The sequence below is a fragment of the Cloeon dipterum genome, chromosome X (genome assembly GCF_949628265.1).
Source record: "Cloeon dipterum chromosome X, ieCloDipt1.1, whole genome shotgun sequence".
Lineage (NCBI taxonomy): Eukaryota > Metazoa > Arthropoda > Insecta > Ephemeroptera > Baetidae > Cloeon > Cloeon dipterum.
Genome location: NC_088790.1, coordinates 8,513,395 through 8,532,616, shown reverse-complemented (window position 1 = coordinate 8,532,616; position 19,222 = coordinate 8,513,395). Strand labels below are relative to the sequence as shown.

The following is a 19,222-nucleotide window of genomic DNA, read 5'->3' as shown; positions in this document are numbered from 1 at the left end:
TTTGAGTTGTCCTTAAAATATTTTTTTTAATTAACGTCGCAGCCAAATAAGATTCGCAGTCTCGATTTTAAAATTTCGTCATTCATCTTAAAAGGTGGGGAAAACAATCAGAATGAATCTGTGTTGAATATTTGATCTCAATTAATTTACGATCTTTCTTCCTTTGTTTAAAGACCAATCTTTCCTTATAACTTAATACAGGAGAGAGAAATGAAAGATGGTTAAATTATTTGCCTTGATTTTATTCTGAGGGTAGCGCAGATATGTACATGATATCGTCATCAAAACGATGACAAAAACCTCCATCATCAGGTGTTACACAATAGGAAAGGAGACAGAAGACCAAATGTAGGTAAAACACAAAAGAACGTTTTTGCGTGTGAATAGGTCGATCCCTTATGTAATATACATAAAACTCTGCCAACATGTCGTGTATATATTCACAATCGTATAAATGCTCTTATTCAAAACAGGGAATTTCACATACATAATCCGATCAAAGGTGACGACCGCTGTTCACAATTTCTTTTTTTTCTTTTTCAACAATGAGAACAAAACTGCGTCGCATCTGACGGGACTATAAACAAACTAACAAAATCAAGAGTCGCGCTGTTCGCAACTACAGAATTTCATCTTTTTTTCAATATAGATTTGTCATTAGTTTGCGTGTGTGAAAGAGATGGTTCTCGTAAACTTTTTGGCACACTTAATTATGCAGCTAGCTATGCGCACTTTGAAGTTCCTATTAAATTCATTCATTTTTGTTCCAAATCGCCAAGGTCCTCGATCGGCCTTGTATAAATTTTAATACAGTAGCCATAGTGTAATTTGTTTGTAATTTAATTCAGTAATATCGAGAGTGTCTGTGTGGTTGTCTGTGATGTAATAATAGCTGTATCATAATCAATAATTGTCTAATATTAATATCTCTTGTAATCACATTTAATTGCAGACGCACATTCAACAGATCTCGTATCAGCATTCAGCTATTTACACACATTAGAGCTAATTATCCGTTTAATAAAAAGGTAGGTCTCTTTCGCCCTCTTCTCACTTGCTTTTAGCCAAAGTCCGAGTAGCCTGAAACACAAGGAATTCAATTAATTTTTAATTCAATATTGCTCCTCTCGTTTTGACACATTTCGTAGCAGGTGCCGGCAAATAGTCAGCGCTGATTTATCGCCTCTAGCTATCTGCGGAACGGAATTCTCATTCCGCGAGCGCGCATTTAATACAAAAATACAACAAGAGAGTGCCGAGTTTTGGTGCCGACGGAGCGTTACTTGGAGAGTGAGCCACGCATTTGATCTCGGTCCGCCCCGTTAACTCTGATTAACCAATCCCTGTGGTCTCCGAATCAAACCTCTGACAGTCTAATTTGGCCCACGCGCGTGCCACACTATATCGACTGGACACACCGCACAAGCTGAGAACAATTTTTGTGCACCGAACCAACATTTCCTTAATTTGTTGCAATTATTCTCAATGAAAATATATTATGTTGTGAAAGGTTTAATGAAGAATGAAGCACTCAAGCATATTATATTGGCAATCGAAGCTGTGAAATAGATTTAAATTAAATGCCTACTCTTCTTTCAATAAAAAAGTCACTATTAAATACTCTTAATACAACATTGGCATCACTGATAATAAAAACTGACTGAAACTTTTAAAAAACTTTGACATTCATATAGCGATGAAAATTGAAATAACGATTTAAAAACAAAATCAAGCTCAATTCGAATTAATTGAAACATTAGTTGCTGCCAAAGAGACGTTAAGAAGTCGAGCTACTCATGAGAGGGCATCATCTCTCTCTTGCTGGCTCGCGTTTCCGAAAGAGAGAACAAACAAAACGCGTGTACAAATAAATGCGACCGAGCAAATGTTGCATGACACGCCGCTTTTTTCTTGTCGTCTTGGTCGTTAGGCTCGTCATTATCACACACAGCCCAGCGCAGCGCAGACAACAAACAAGCACACTCAGCGGCCACGGCGAGACCCCCCGCGAGCTGCCTTAATTGAATTCATTAATGCCGCGCGGAATTCAATCCAGTGCTGCCGGCTTTTATATTTCCTCTGAAACGCGAAGAGCGTTCAGCCGGAATCGGCGTGATTTATTGGCGAGCTGAAGTCAATCAATAAACGTCAGCAGGTCCGGCATGCGAAATTGTGTCAAAAGGAAACGTAAAACAGAGCATGAAACATACCTGGAGTAATATACTCTGGACTGGACCGCTGCGACATGAGGTCACCCTGTTGCAAGAAAGAGGGGTCGCTGTTGGGGTTCATGGGGCCGAACTCGCCGGGCATGGGGCCCGACATGGGACCAGGGCCGCCTTCCATTCCACCAGGAACCATTCCTGCAAAATGGCAAAACAGTTTGATTTAATAATTTGCAACTTGCAAAATGTAGTGAAATTAATTTTAGTTATGAATATAGGATTTTACTCTAAAGAAGCTATGAAATTCGGCTCCATACTTAAATTTCAGCAATTTTGCTACAGTGAATCCGTAATTTCTCCTAAATATGATATTTTACTTCAAATTTTGTGTATGATTGTTGTGTTGGAGTGAAAAACTTGATTTAATTAAGTGTTTTAGTTAATTAATTTAATTTGAGTTGATATCAAATTAAATTAATACTCTATACACAGAAAATAAAAATTTGAATCTAAATAATCAGTTTAACCAAATTTTGTCTGACTAAATAATTTACAAGCAGAACCAAAAGTCATTATACAATTGAAATTTAATTCCAGTTCATTTTTTAAGAATGTATTTTTTCTTGAAGAGTTGCTAATTTTATTTACCTTGCGGAGGGAAGTTGAGTGGCCCCTGTGGTCCCCCGCCTGGTTGGCCGGGGAAGAAGTCGTGGAAGCCTTGGCCGGGGTAGCCGAATTCCGGCGGGAACTTGCCGTCTGCGGCCGCGGCCGCCGCTGCAGCAGCTGCCGCGAAGTACGGAAAGCCGGGGCCAGCGGAGCCGTCGTCGAGGCCAGGACTCATGTTCATGGGGAAGCCGCGCATTTTACGCGTCGATCCAAAGAACGGGCCCCTGCCCATCGAGGTCAGCTGCTTCAGGCGGCGCTCCTTACTCCGTTTGTTTTGGAACCATACCTGCAAAAAGAAAATTCGATATTTGTACTATTCAGACATTTGATGGAATGTAAAGGATTGGTCATGAGTGACTCTTATTGAATTAGGGCAAGGGTTTGTCTTGCTGGAATTTTAAAGATTTTTTGCAGAGAAAGTAAAAAAAATTAATGGACGTTTAAATTCAACCAAACAGAACTATGACTCATTCCATTCATTCAGTCTAAAAGAGAATTTCCTTCTTAAGTTAATTCGTTTTTTTCAGCAGCACGAGGATCTAGCCAAAGATAAAATCGGCGCCGGCGATGCTGCAGCGCAAAAGGTGTAATTTTAGTGAAAGGAACGGAACGAAAATCTGGCAGCAAATCCCCTCTTTGTTATTTCTATCACGTCTGCGACGCAGCAGTGGCAGCAGCAGCGCCGGGGGTTAATACGGGGGTAATTGAAACAAACGGTGCGTCTGTGCACACACCTTTGCTCTCTGGCCCCCGCGATAAAAACGAGGCCGCTTTGACAAAGTTTTTTTTCCACCCGTTTGTCAGGAATAAAGGGAATCGATGTAAAAAAGTTTTAAGCCTTGCGGAAAATAATAACGATCATCCCCCATCGCACTTTTTGATAATGGGACAAAACGAAAGGAAAGTTTACCTGGATTACTCTCATGGGCAGGCCAGTCTCCTTGGCTAATTGCTCTCTAATGTGTCTCGTCGGCTTGGGCGTTTGAGAAAAGGCAGTTTTTAAAATCTCCAGCTGCTTGGCTTTGATTGTTGTCCTGGGACCTCTTCTTTTCGAGCCCACCGCGCCGTCGCCGTCGGGGCTCTTGTTCTCTGTCTGCGAATCCCGCGTTTCTGGATCGCCGTCTAACGATCCCTGCGAACAAAAAATTAACACATTCTTAATTCGTCACCTCAGAGTGATTGTTTAAGTGCATCTCCTTTAAAGGCTTACTAAATCAAAAGCAGAGCAGCGAAAGTGCAACTGAAATTTTAAATTTTAATTCGAAAATAAGTTAAATAAAATTATTTTCATAACTTTATCTCTCACTAAACAGTTACGCCAACAACACTATAAACATGGACTAAATAAATTCCAAGTCTTTAAACTTTGATTCTACGTACCTCAGAGTCGTTCAGGGAGTCTTTCTCAGGGGTTGTGAGGGAGGGATCGACCTTGAGGTCGCCCGGGCCGATCCCGCCGAGCAGCGAGGCGCCGGGACTCGCGCCCCGCACGTTGTGGTTGTTGCTCGACGAGTTGTTGTTGGCCTCTGGGGGCAGAGAGGTCGTTTTTGAGTCTTCATCCTCGTCTTCTTCGCTCGCGGAACCCATCAGGGAATCACCTGCGAACAGTCACAGTGCAAACGTTAGCCCCTGGAGCTTATGCAGTTTGTCGGGAAGGCTTGTCTTGCCAGTCGTATAACCGACGCTTCTCGCAGGATGAGCTTGAAACTCTCAAGAAAACTCGATCGCAAGCAAAACATCCTCATGAGCGGATAGAATGGGATATTGTTTCGGGGACTTGGTTTAAAAAGCATTACTTTAATTTTAAGAATAAATAGCTTTAACATTGTTTAGAAAACAAAAGTTTGATATATTAAAAAAAGCACTTGTAATGCCTGTCATTGCTATCACATATAAATTTTATTTTAATCAGACATTTCATTATCAGCCAAGCGAAGGTGTTTCGAAAGAAAAATGATGCTTAGAAAACCAGCAAAATTCTGCAAAGGTTGACGTGTTGTGTACGCCAAGTGGGTTTGGTAAAATGTATTATATTAAAAATACAACAAATCAGGACAATCCTGAAAATTTTTAGAGCGCCGAGTTAGTATTACTTTTAAAGGAACAAAAGATTTTTAAATTTTCCAAATTTCAGCGGAATCTGCCCAATTTTTAAACTTGATTCTTCAGATTAATTTAGAGTGCGTCGATCGAGACTTTGTGAGCGTCCAGAGAACACCCAAGTTCACGGCTGAGCCGAAAATTGGAACGGCAGACGCGGAATTGGCGCGCCAGATCAAGAGCTCACGCCGCAGCGCAGTCTCTTGAAAGATTAACGAGGTCAAAAAGTTTTGGCCCAAGTTGTGCGTGCCACGTACATGTGGAAGTGTAGCTCGGTGTATGGTGTTTATTCGGCAGACTACCAGACTTTGCAAGGAGTTAAAGTTTTCGCCAGAGCACAAGAGCGGCAGCTTTGCTGATCAGCCGCTCTGGCCGACCAAATTCACCGCCGGCTGGTGGGGCGCGCGGCGGCTTCGGCTGCAGCCGGCCCTTGCTTGCAGCAAGCACTTTCCACTTTAGGAAAATCAATTTCTCCCTCTGGCAAAACTTGGGAGCCACACTCACTCGACTTCAGCCAGTTCCCTCTTCCCAGTGCTTGCTGCTCTCTGTACAAAATGGCGACGTCTTGTAATACCAGCTCCGCAATCGAAACGATAGCAGCTGACTTGAAGGTTTTCTTTTTGGCAAAAGCTGCTTTCTTGCGAGAGCGATGAAAAGTTGGCAGCCAACCGCAGACGAGAGGTGGCGGCGCGTTTCCATTCCGGCCGGGAAAAAATTGAGCCTCTCGCTCGCGAGAATAACAGAGTTTCTATATTTAAATGCAAAAATCGACGCAATAATTAATCTGGGGCTGCTGGCAAAGCCGGCCTTGGTGCACGCGACATTGGCACCCGAGATGCAATAAACCGCAAATTGCAATTCGCAATAGCTCCCGATCCGCACGCCCTCGCCGGCACATCATCTCGCAGTCGGCAATACACGTCGCAATGGAAATACAGAGATAGTGCGATCGCGTGACGTCACTGCCTGATCGAAAAACTCGCGGCTCTGCTCAAGGTAACCTTTCACGGTTTGTAAGGGAATTATCACCGCATGTGCTGGCGAGCGCGGGGTTTGAAAAATGCGTGGTTTTTTCTTGCGTCGAGTCAGACGCTGCTCTCGCTCTTGAACATAACAATCCGCACATTGCGTAAACAGCGGCACGTCCGTTTGGTCCGCGGGAAAAAAGGGCGAAAAAAGCGTTTTCCTGCGAGCGAGATTCGTCACGCAGCTTTAACTCGAGCACTCTGTCTCATGGATGTCTCTCTTATGAGATTTTTTCCGGCATTTCCCGCTTTTAAAACAATCGGGCGTGAGGACGGTCCGGCGGAAAAAACGGCCAGACGCACGTGATTCCGCCAAGTAAAGCTCACGCATCCCTAATTAAGGCAAAAACTGTGGAAACTGTTCCGTGGAAATCAAATCAAGCGTCACAAACGCGAGATTTATGGTTTAGCTGATGAGCGTGCTCAGAAAGAGCGATGGACAGCAGAGAATGACGCGCGATTTTATTGATTTCGTGACGAGCGCTTATCTTTGCAGCACTTGAAATTTCCAAAAGACTTGAGCGAAAAGTTGCGCAAATCTGACGCGTTTTAAAACTAAAACACGAGTTTGTTTTTATGGGAGTTTGTAACGCACGCGTTAATGAACACAAATTTACCGGTGCTCCTGCAGAGAAGCGGCCAGAAAGACCGGGAAATAGTAGAAATTTGAGGCTGTCGGTGCATCAGCAGTGCTACACACCTTGACCTGCGCTCAAATAAATTCTCATTTACAACTATCACGCGGAGAGCGAGTTTCCAAGAAGTCCGAGAAAAAGCACTTGAAAGCAGCGGCGCGGCGTGCATAAATTTTTTTACTGCCCACTACTCGCTTCACTCGGCGAGTTGAAGATACGGCCACTTTTATACATTTATGAAAATCAAAAATATTTATAAAAAAGAACCGCTGCCGCGCTGCTGTAAATCAAACGTGAGCCACCACCGAGCAAGGCAACAATAGAGAATGAACATCCTTGCGCGCTTGTATGAGCTGTCAGTTTGCGGCAAAGAATTTCGACGCTTTGTGCTGTGGCAGAGACGAAAAAGAAGAGTGTCAAGATCTCCATGTCCTAATGTCGAGGGACAACAGGGTGGATCACTAGCCGGTTCACGGTCACGTCAAGCAAATTCGACCGACCATATGACAGGGGTAATGCCTGTTTGTGAATTTGTGATACCTGCCAGCCGATGCGACGTTTGAGATGAAAAAACTTCCACTTTTGTAAAATTATATAGCCCACCGAATACAAATAATAACAAATAACAGAAAATTTTGATGCCTTCTTTTCGGTCAAGCGAGGTTAAATACAATGGCACTCTTTTAGGGGGAGTAGAACCCAATGACTCACAAAAGTAAAAAATATGTTAAGTTTAAGAGCGAGTTCCAGGGGCTGAACAATGTGTGTTGTCAGCCATTGTACAATTTATCTTAAGAAAATAAATAAACAAAGCATATTTTGCCCAGAAATACACACTCGGAAAATACACATTGTCAGTTTCAATGAGTAAAGGCAAAATATTTTTCGAATGAGAGCTGGTTTCTACTTTTGTCCATTTGATACAACAGAAGAAAAATCGATGGCATGTAATAATTGTAGAGAAAGGTTAACCTCTCCTCCCCCGCACACAGAATAAAGTTCAACAACTCAATTCGGCTTTATCCTCCTGGGCAGGATCTTAGTCACCTGCGTTTCCCAGAAATGTCGCCCCTTATCACATGCCTATTATTTGACTTATATTGATCAAATAAAGGTATTGTAACTGACTGTGAGAATCTATATCTATTTAAGCATTGGGATTTAATAATTAATTTACACGAAAGATAGTTATTCACAACAAAAAATTGGTTGCACACTTCATATTTTAACACCTAGCAATTGTAAATCGATGAAATAAAAATCCACAGGAAAAATATCAACAAGCGTGTTTGAGAGGTATTATCGAGATCATGATTTCAAGCCTGGTGGTCCTGTGGTCCACGGTTGCGTTTAGTCGGCAGCTTATACAGCAGCAGATCAGTGCACGTTTGAGTGAAGCACTCCTGTCCATCGCGCGCGTTTCAAAAAACGTAAGATGACACAAGTAGAAAAAAGAAAACGGGATTAAGCAAGCCGTCGTCGTGTGGAACTACCGTCTTTTCGTTTTTCCATCTCCCACGTCGCTTTTTTCATATAATATTGTATTTGGGTCTGCCTCTCATGAAATGCGTCCCGAGTGACAGTCCAAGACGCCGCAGCAGGTACTGATCAAAGAAATTTGTGTTTCTGCTTTTTTTGGTATAAACGTGTCAAATGTGGCAACTGTGGCGTCTGTTTCGACTTGACGGACTGACTCTAGGACATACATTTTTGATTCTGTACATATGCGGGCGGCTGTATACTGTTACGAAATTTATATTTTGACAGATGAAAATGCGAAAGGTGGTTTTGTAGAATTTATCTCCCTCTGACAGGCACGAAACTCCTACAGAATGAAAAAAAGAAAAACATCGAAAGTGGTCTGTGGCTGGGATTTTTTATTTATCTATTTTTAACAAACAATTTTATTTTGAATTTGCAGTTAATTGTGTAAAAAGCCATTTTGTTCTTAGTTCTAGTCAAAATCGTTGTATTGAAAAACAAGTTGATCGTATCTTTTAAAATGCAAGAGCTGTGATTTGTTTGGTTCGAACAAAAGATTATTTATATTTTGGGAACGCACTTGTGAGCTGTGGTCCGACGGTCCGACGATGCGTTTAAGTGAATATTCAAGAAAGTGCAATCCTCCCCGATCAGGTGTGCATTCTAAGGGGATAAAAGTATTTTTTTTAAACTGTCCGATCTTTGCTCTTTCAAAAATACTCTGTCAGGTATCACTATCATCAGGTAAAACCCTGACATACCTATACATATTATTCAAGAATGAAGGATTGGAAATATATAAGGGAAGGAGATTCCTGTCAACAAGGGTAAATAGCAAAAAAATAGAAATATACCCCACACGACGTTATTGTTAAGAAAAGAGGTCCAGCGTAAGAATGTGTCTTATTATAGTTCGTGTCTATTATATTCGTAGAGAAATATATATGTATGTTGTTTTGCCAACAAAGGTTTATGCCGCGCAGCATATATATACAAGGCAACACGTGTAAAAATAAAATGAGAAAAAAGAGTTGAAATATTTCACAATTAATCTCATCTGCTCTCAAGGCTGGCCAGGTTGGTTTTCAAATTGTGACAGCGGCGTTTGCGAAGGGTTGAATTTTAGTTGTTGTTTGAATTGTAGAGCAATTTGCAACACTCGAATTAGTGTTTCTTTGTGAGCAGCTTCTGGCAATCGCCACTGACACAGCGTATGTTTTGCGTTCCGCGTACAACATGCCATATCCAGTTCGATAAAGAAAAGGATTCTTACTTGTTTGTTGTGGAAATAAAGAGCGTCGGAGAGAGTGAAGAATGTTCGTTTGCCTTTTGCATATTCGAAAACATTGTAAAGACGTGGTAGCTGGTTTTCACTGCTTGCACGATAAGCGGACAATAGTGTTGACGTTTTGTAAAAAGTTCGTGTGCAAGTGGACAGAATGGGGAAAAAGGAGGAGTTGCTGATAATGCGTTAACTCAAGCTTAGTATTTTTTATATAAACATAAGCAGGAGCTATTCAACGCAGCATTAGTTTTGTGATTTACTATGTTATTGTTAGAGGAACTTAACAAAACACACAACAGTGGAATTCAAAAGCAATTTGATGTTCTCGAGACCTTTTCATTTCGATTTGAGTTAATTAATATAATATAATATGTGGTCGGAGAGAGCGACAAGGGAATTTTACACCTAGAAGTGCAGAGAGGGAGAGGGCGGAGTTAAATAAAATCCTATCAAGTTACCAAAGCCACAAGCCTATTCCTTTCGCGATAGTGGAATGCTTTCTTGCAAATTTAGATAATTATGCTATAAATAAAGAAGCAAATAACGATAGGCAAGTATATATACAAAATAATGGTTCAAGATAAGAATGGAAAAATTCTAGTCGCAATTTTCTGTTTTGATTAAATATCAAATCTTTTATTTTTGAGATGATGTGATCAGTCTCAATTAACATCATTCCCAACTTTCAATGGGAAAAGATTTCTCTGAGAAATGATTGAGCTGCCATTTCACCTCCCGTTTAATAATCTCAAAACATGTGTTAGCTAATAGCATTAAATTTTCCTGGGTGATTTTTTGTTTTTAAAGAGCCGTCTGCTTTCAAAAGGGACGCTTCAATAATCTCCTTTTCGACAACACCCGCATGTTCGAGAGAATTACTCATAAATTTATTCAAAGTAGGTTTGTGCCGGCGGACGCTTTGAATCTCGAGCGCTGCGCTGTGTGTCGAATGCATATATGTGCTGAGCTTTTTGCTTATTTATAACCGGGAGGATCGTTTTCCGTTTGAACAAATAATGCGGCCGCGGATTAAAACGAGAACAGCCACGCAGACGACACTCACATACACATGGATTTAAGAGGCTTGTGTATATGATAAAACATGGAGATTTGCATCGTACTATATGGTGGTGCAACAACACAAAGGCACCTTTTGTACCTGACGATCATGCTGATAACAATGCGTTTATTGCCGCTGTAACATCGAGTTGGGATTTAATGAGAAAATAATATCTCAGCGGAAAAATAAGAAGAATATAAGTATTGTTCTGTGTGACAAAGACCTGAACATATAAAGTTGTGGTTGAATGCTCGTATAGTGATAAATTTAATCAGTTTGAAATATCCAACACAACCGGCAATTTCTACAAGTTATATAATATCATCAGTGGTTTTTTAAATATGACAGTGCTCATATTGTAAAATTTAAAAATTTATTAAATTTTAATTTCCATGTAATTAATTTCTAAAATTGTCTATTATAGGCAAAATAAAAATTATAGGAAATCTGACACGGATTTGAATTTTCTACCTTGATATTAATTCACTTTGAGCTACAACTCCGGTTGTGTGCGGAATTTCTCTCTTTTGTTCGTTCAAATTCACTACTGGCTTTTGGTTTTCGTCTTGAAAATATGACCAATCAAAATACTCGCTTGAACTTGATTTTGGCACTGATGAGAACGATATTTGGTTAATCGCGTGCTTTTGTTGTTGCGAATTACCCTTTTCCGAGGGAACTGGAGACTCGGATTCTTTGGAGGAAATTGAATTTACAGTATTTACATGTTTACAGTATTTACATGAGTGCGTTCCCTGGCGTGGCTTTGATTTTGCGTGATAGACGTTGCCCCTTTTTGATTCTCCTTTTCTGGGTTTGTTGCTGATTTGGGTGAATAAACCGGTACGTTATGGAGCATCTTTCGCGTTTGAGTCGAGTGTTCGTTCTGGGGAAAAATCGCGGTTGGTGGAATGCCGCCTGCCGTTGCCGGCTGAGATGTTCTAAGGCCGTGCGTGCGCGAAGAGTAATTTTGTCTCCTATTTCCGCGATACGCATCTCCTCCGCGAGATCTGCATTGTTTTCTAATGTGTCCACTGCGGTTGCATTTGAAGCAAATTTTGGGGATTCGGTATGGGAAAAATTGATGTTTCTCCGACTGGGGTGCCGTTTGGTAAGCAGGTTCGAAATCTGGTGGTGGGTGCACTTGGTATGACGGGTACTGGGCTGGATATTGGTAAATTGGGAAAGCATGCTGTGCTTGCGGCTGAGGAAGGGTTTCCACGAACTGTTGTTGTATAGGTCGCGGGGTTTGCATGAGTACATAATTAGTGTGAGGTGAAGTTAACGCGTATGTGATCTGAGCGGTGCAAGGTGCCACTTGAAGAGTGCGCGCTTGCTCCTCTTTTTGTTGCAACTGTTTAAGGAGGAGTAAAATTAGTTCATCTGTTTCCTCCTTTTGTGTTTTCGATTTTTTCTTACGGTCTCGGCTGACTCTAAAGGTGTAATCTGTCCCAAAGTTATCGGTAGATTGATCGCTATCTGAGAGAGAGGAAGAATCTCGCGGTTTGCTATATTTTCTCCGGTTTTCTACGTAGTTCAAATGTTTTAAATCATTGTGCCAACTTTTCAAATCGTTCAAAAGTCCCTTATTTACATTTAATGGGTCAGATTCCCATTGCAAATGCCAGTTTTTCGCGTGCCCTTGTAATTTGCCTTCAAGAACATTAAGCGTTTCATCTTTTGTCATTCCCGAGATTTTTCTAATTACGTGTAAGTCCTGTAGGTATAATTCAACGTCCTCAGTACTTTCACCGAAAAATTCATCGAGCAACCGGCGTTCGATTTTCAAAGATTTACCGTCCATTTAAAATTTACATATGGCTCAGTGTGCAAAGAAAAAATTAGATCGCCTATTATGCACCTGACATATTTTAAATTATACAATATTTACAAAATTTGCATGACGCGTACGTGAGTTCGATTTTACATGTCCTTCAGGAAGAAATTACGCGTTGGTTGGTGGGGGTTTTGGGTCCAAAAAATTGGAGGGCTGGGTTTGGGAGGGCACTATGGCAACAGAAAAAAAACTCTTCGCTCGTGAGGGCTGACATATAACTTTTTACGGGTACTTCTCGTGTACTTAAGATTTTTCTCCATTTTCCTGGAGGAAGACATTTGGACATCTCGCCGGTGTGCCTCCACATGTCAGCGACGCGGGGCAGGGCCACCGAATGGGTGCAATCGGCCCTGCCGGCGCGCCTTCTCCCTATCACGAGGTCAGAGCTTGTTCTTCTATAGCCATGGTAGACTTTAAAGGGTGCAGGGTGGACAAGAAGGGAAAATGCCCGGTTACTATACCATACCAGTTTATTGTTGATGGCGTCGACAGTACAGTGTGGCTACCCAGAGGGATGAGCGGGGGAGCGAGAGAGTTACCCTCTTGCTCGTGTGCCGTCAGGAGAGCGAATGCGTGGGTGCGAGCAGGTCGTGTGCTCGTGTTGCCTTTATTGATACCTGAGTTTCTCCCTCCGCCCTCCCCTGTGGGCGCCCGAAAGTTCACGTCAATACATATCGGTGCGCAACAATTATTAATGTGATCGTAATATCGTCAGGTAAAACCCTGACATACTGCCACCTGGCGATATAGGTTAAATGCAAAATAGTTATTAGGACAGTAGTGGCGAGAAGGCGCCACAGTTTAGATTTTTACAACTGCGACGAATTTAAATGAGTCGCCCCTTAAAAATATTGGCTCAAGAAAATGAAGTGTTTAAACTACAAACTTAACTAAAACTGTGAGAAAGCGATTCCACTGTCACAAAGCTGCTTTTTAAAATAAATAAATTAAATGCTTACAGGCTGGGCACCGTTGATGTCGAATAACAGAAAATGTATTTATCAATAACAAAATTAATTTTCCGTTTGAAACATCCTCCAATTAAAAAAAAACAAATGAAGTCAAAGAGAACAAAACGGTAAAATATGAATTTATGAAATGTCGATGATGCCAAACATTTTTAACCCTTTAGAAAAAAATATTATATGCTCTTGTTACTGGTACTGGAGCTGTGGATTAAAAATCGTGAGCGTCCTCCGCATGTGTCGATTTCACAATGCGAGGGAGTGAAACGCTTATCGCGTTAATTCTTTATTTTCCCTTCTCGCGCCGCGTGGCCCCGCAATGAAAAATGTATATCTCCGCGCCGCATCTCCTGCGAGGCAGGCAGCAGCTATCTCTCGGTGGCCCCGCGCGCGTCCATTGATTTTTGCCGCGCGGCGTCTTGCCTCTTTAAGCGGCAGCAGCAGCCGGCTTCACACCCCTGCCACGCGGGCTGCATAAGCAAGCGATAACAGGGGATGAAAATAATTCCGAGCGAGATCACTTGCCGAGATAAGCGCATGCGTTCGGCCTGCAGATAAATTCGGTCGGTCGTCCAGTGAAAAGTGTGCTGCCGCCTGGACCAATCGACAAGCGAGAGAGGGCACCCCTTTCGTGCGAGCGACGAGCCGCCTGCTGCCGTGCTCTCTTTCTCTCTCTATAGCGCGGCTTTGTTTATTTTACCATCTCTGCCACCGCGATTTCACTCACGCTGCGGAAAGGCTTTGATTGCCTCTCGAAATTTAGGGTCCAGTCGAAATTGCAGTTTCTATCTAAACTGCTAAATTCTTTATTTGTAGATTGCTCTATATTCTTAGGGATTTTATGGGCTGTAATTTTCAAAAAGAAAACGTAAAATTTGATTTTGTCTTCGTGTCTAGTTATATGTGGGCCTAGGAATTTTAGTGGTTCGACTATTTTTCCTGCAAAAGGGCCATGGTTTTTTACATAATAAATTTACTAGCTTTACCATGTTTATTACAAATTTTTAATGCAATACAAAATTATAATTTTATCTTAAGTTTCACACTGCAAATTTATATTTGAAAATTTTGAGCACGACTTTTACCACCATAATCCTAAAAGTCTTCTCTTCAAGTGTACATAGGGAATTCATGATCCTTTATCATTTAAAATCAATGCTTTGGAGGAAAATAACTGTTGTGAATTGTGTAAGAGAGCTGGTTTGTGTCACATCGAAGGTGTTTGGTGACATCGATAGATCGGCTTTATATTTTCCCTTTTATCAAGTTAATCGTTTCCACTAAATCTCTTCTGCAATTTTCTGCTGCAGTTTTAATGAATTTGTTCTATGTATAGGTAATATATATTGCTAATGAAGCCTGAGGGGCCGAAACAGCAGGTGCTTTGCAGTACGAGCAATTTAACTGTCACGTTTTGCCGCCTGTGAATAATTGAAATCATGATTAACTTATTTCCAAAAATATGCTCTCATTTTTATACTCGCTAATACATTAAAAAAACTGAAGCGAATCAAATATTACACCTAGCATTCTTTCCTATATGGGGGGATGCGCCAGTTGTCTTATCGACCATATACTGCATTAATCTCATGATAATGTGTACACGACTGTATTAAATTATGCTGCCTTGCGCAGCTATGTATAAGCACCAGCCGTTAATTCTTCGGAATTGGCTGGACTTCCAAAGATAACAAATAAATATTCTTCTTTAAAAAAAAAAGTTGATTGTTGATAATTTAGAGAGCGATTTTGGAATACAAATCATCAACGGCGCGCCTGATGTCATAAAACGTTTACGCATAATTGCATTCCTCGCTCAAGTCGAAACACATCCAAATTCCACTCCGCAGCGTTTTGATGTTTACATGCAGCTCGTTACGTGTTTTTAGGCGTGCCAATTAAATAAGATTCGGCTGTGAATGTCAATTGAGTTTTCACTCCGTTCAATATATAGATTTAAATTTATAGAAATAAGCTCTGCTGCAAACCTGAGCATTTGCATAATCTCTCGCATCACGTTGGAGCAGCAGACTCTCAACTTCTCGCGATACGCGAACCGCAAAAGCAACGTCTTGCAAGATACGCGCCGCGAGTTGGAAAAGAACAGACTTTACAGCTGTACTGATGGCTGGCAGATTGTCTGAAGAGGCAAGAGAGAAAAAGAGACGTGTGTCTGAATTTATATATATATCTGTCTCGGTTGCAAGAGAGATGAGACACGTAAACTATAAAATAAAGGGCCGAAAATGCTGCTTGGTGCTGTTGGAGCAGAGCATAAAAGCCCGTCGATTTGCCACACTTTTTAGAGCATGAGCGAGGTGTCAAATTTTACCCACTCGGTGGTCCGTGTTCACCTTCCCTTTTTTATACACACACAACAAACATCACACAGCATTGGCGCTCTCAACGTGTTCAGGGAAGCGGTCCGATTCAGAGAAACGCGCGCCCAGCTGAGTCATTAAAAAGATTTTTGTAAATTATTATTTATTTTTATCTCGCCGTGTGCGACTATTTATTCCGGACTCATCACTTTGGAAAAAAATTTATGGACTCGCTGCGGCGGCGGCGGCGAACGAGAGGAGTAATATTATTTTATGTGTGCGCCTATCGGAAAGGGAATGAAAAGCGCAGCAGGAGCTTCTTTTTCTCTGCTTTCTGCTGACCACCTTTTGTACCGTGCGAAGCATGTAAATCGATTTTTCTGCCACACACTCAGCACCGGCACCACTGCTTTTATTATCGGCGCGGAGCGTCTTTTATGCGCGCATGTTGCTCTTTTCTTTATTTTTATTGTTCCATTTCTGCAAATTAAAAGGCGAATTGCTCCTTGAGCCGAGTGTGTGTATGTGCCCGGCGGCGGTGCTTCAATTTCGCTCGTTTGACAACTTGATGCCCCGTGTACGCAGAAGTGGTGATTGAACTCCCAAGAACTGGCTGCGAGAGGGGATCAGCAACTTTATGGATTGAGACGGGGAAATTTTGAGAGGAAAAATTATGCTCTTTTTGATATGATAAAATTTCAGATATCAATATCGGACAGGAAGCTCTTTTAATCAAACTTTGTGCCGGGTTTTCTCAACTTTCTGAAATTCCTTCTTGCTCAAATTCCCAAGTTTATTTATAGCCCTAATAATATAATTATGATTATTTAAAGAGCAAGATATTTCTCACTGTAGCAAATTCAATAGGATTCTAAGTATAATGGCAAACTCATTGCACAATTGTGTGATTACTGAGAAAGGTTTACCTAGGCAACACAGAAAAATAAGGAATAAAGGATTTCATTATTTTAGAGCTCTCTGCGGTTTTACAGTTTAACATATCATATGTAAAATTTAATGAATTCAATTCATTTGGATCCCGTCGTCAGATGTTTCTCAAGGGGACCTCTGTCAGGTAACTCTAAAAGCAATTTTCTCATTGCGTGTTCATTCATCGCAGAATAGTAGTTGTAGTAAAAAATCATGAATGAAGACAGCTACATAATTGAGATCATGAATGAGACTTGGTCGACCTTTCATTCCGGCCGTCACCAACAACAGAAACTAATCTCAAAATTGTCGTCTCGGGCTCGCAGCGCGGAGGCGAACGCCAATATACATCCCGCGGAGCGCGATTGCTCGAATTTGTGGTGCACAGCGCTTTGTTTGTGTTTGATTACAGGCTTTGCATTCTGCGGTGGCGGCAAACTCAAAACCCATCTCTCTGGCCGCAGATTCCCATAATCATCGTCCTGGCGCAGATCCATCATCATCATCAACCTCGCCGCCGAGTAAAAGCTGCTGCTGCTGCAGCCAGGCGCAATTACTATTTTACTCTTTTACCGCTGCTGCTGCTGCAAAAGTTATTATTTCCATGCGGCACACCAGCTCGCTGGCCAGCAGCAGCAGCAGCAGCCGTAATTTCACACACAGAGCAAAACCAGCAGCAATTATTTCGTCGAACTAGCAGCAGCAGCAGGGTACGTGATGCTGGCTGCTCTCTTTCGATTTCGGTCTTTTGATGCGGCACGGCTCAACTCCCCGCGCGCGCCGCATATTTCATTTTCGCCGCTGGACCAGCAAATTTCGCTGCTGTTTCCATGCTGGAAATTAACGAACGCGCGCGCGGCCATCAGGTTCACAGTTCGCTGGCTGCTCGAGAGGGATTTCGCTCAGCCGCGGTGTCGACTGCACCACAGGGGGTTATTGTGTATGTCGAAATTTTCGTGAGAGGAAGTGCGCAGAGAGAATGCGTGCTATGGAAATTTTTGGAAGTAGACGGTGTGAATCTAATTTCTGTGCACACTCAACGAGAAATTATCGTCTTCTCTAGGGCCCTACAACGAAAGGTGTCGGAAAGCGATATTTATTATAATTTAAATGTTACTTTTGAAATATCCGTGAAATGAATTCTCTTTTTTTGTTGATAATTGTCTACAGTTCAAATAGGAATAAGGGAGAAAAATCCAAGTAATATTGAAAATGAACAGAAAATGATATTCAGTCAAATCTAATACTCAAATGAAAAAGAATTGTATGGCACAAAAATCCTCTTGATGAACTACCGCAGCCTTCATTGAGGCGCAAACGATAAAAAAATACAAAAGAAGCAGAATCTTTGAAATAACTTGAATCAAAGGAATATGATTTTAGGTTTATGAATTTTGTGCGAGATTTTATCTCAGGGAGGCCAAGTTGCGGGACTGCACAGAATTTTGTCGGATTATTTTTGACAAAATTTCAAGGACCAAGGTATATATATGACAAAATAATTATTAATAAAACACAAAATTATTTTTCGATTTCTTAGATCGAAGCTTGCCAACATGAAATCAAAACAAATTTTCTCCGTTTTTTTAAAGTGAGCCTTTTTTGAATTTTTGCGTGTGTATATATACAAGAAATGAACAAACACGCAAGCTAGTGCAACTTTTAATTATAGTTTTAAATGAATTTTTTGCAATCCTTGCTGACCGACTGTCAAGTATTTTTGCCAAGCCATAATGAACGGTATGTTTCTCAATATTCGCCAAAGGGTTAAATGTGCCAACGACCGCCGCTGGCCACACAATCCGCAAAACGGCACGCGGAAGCTCAAAGCCGCACATATACGCAATTTCTTATTGCGCCCAAACACGGCTGAAAAGCGTAAAAGAAAAAGCGGCTGTGCGTTTTGGAATTAGTTGGTCGTGAGGTCAGACGATCCGCCCCTTGGGAGGCTGCTGCCGCTGCTCGAAAACCACGAGAGAAAGAGAGAAAAAGTGCCGCTCCGTCATTATTATATATTACACACACCGCGAGCACATCTCTCTCGATCTGGAAGGCTGCTGCTGCTGGCTGGGAAAACAAGTGCATCACGCGGCTGAACCTTGATATGAGTAGCACCAGCACCATATTTTCACGGCGTAATCTCATCTCGTGTAAAAGGCCGCTTTTCCGTCGTGCTGACCTCTCACGTGCGCTCTCGCTTTGAGCAGAAAGAAAGAAAAACGCTGCTTAGATTCCGCGAGGTGCATTTGAATGATAGAGCAGCAGAAATTATGTATTATGTGTTTGCATTCGGACGCTTCTTGTATATTTTTATTTAAAACTGAGTGCGCGCGGATAAGTGGAGATTAAGCCAAAGTGCATGCTCCGCGCGTGCACACATGATCTGCAATTATGGGAAAAAGGTCGGTGCCGGCAAATCGACGCATTCATTTATTATCGCGCTGAGTGAGCGGCGAAGCGGCGTGAAAATGCAGCGCAACGCCTCCTTCATGAGAGCCTTATTTTTAATGCAACAGCAGCGCAGCAAAAGAGAGGTGATTTATCCAATGATGCGGGAGTACGGGTTTAGCAATGACCTTAAACCATATACGTATTCCCCACGTAATGATAGTCCAGGAGTTGTTCTATATTTGTAACGTAATATATCTCTTGAGCCATTATTTGCATTATGCGATAGAGTTAAAAATCTTTGATTAGAATTGCCAGCAACACGATCTACTTAATTTGATTTTAATATCCTTTGTGAGAGTT

The 19,222-nt window shown here is 41.6% G+C and overlaps 1 protein-coding gene across 1 annotated transcript in view; it reads right to left on the bottom strand.

Annotated features, from left to right (window-relative positions):
- Positions 1 to 226: 226 nt before the first annotated feature.
- LOC135945783 (LIM/homeobox protein Lhx1-like) overlaps positions 227 to 19,222 on the bottom strand; it is a 30,271-nt gene continuing 11,275 nt past the window's right edge. The window contains exons 3-7 of the mRNA XM_065493656.1: positions 4,212 to 4,429; positions 3,742 to 3,963; positions 2,814 to 3,117; positions 2,211 to 2,363; positions 227 to 1,080 (exon numbers count right to left, since the gene is read on the bottom strand). Coding sequence (XP_065349728.1) covers positions 1,061 to 1,080; positions 2,211 to 2,363; positions 2,814 to 3,117; positions 3,742 to 3,963; positions 4,212 to 4,429 — 917 coding nt within the window. The 3' untranslated portion in view covers positions 227 to 1,060. The remainder of the gene's footprint in view (positions 1,081 to 2,210; positions 2,364 to 2,813; positions 3,118 to 3,741; positions 3,964 to 4,211; positions 4,430 to 19,222) is intronic.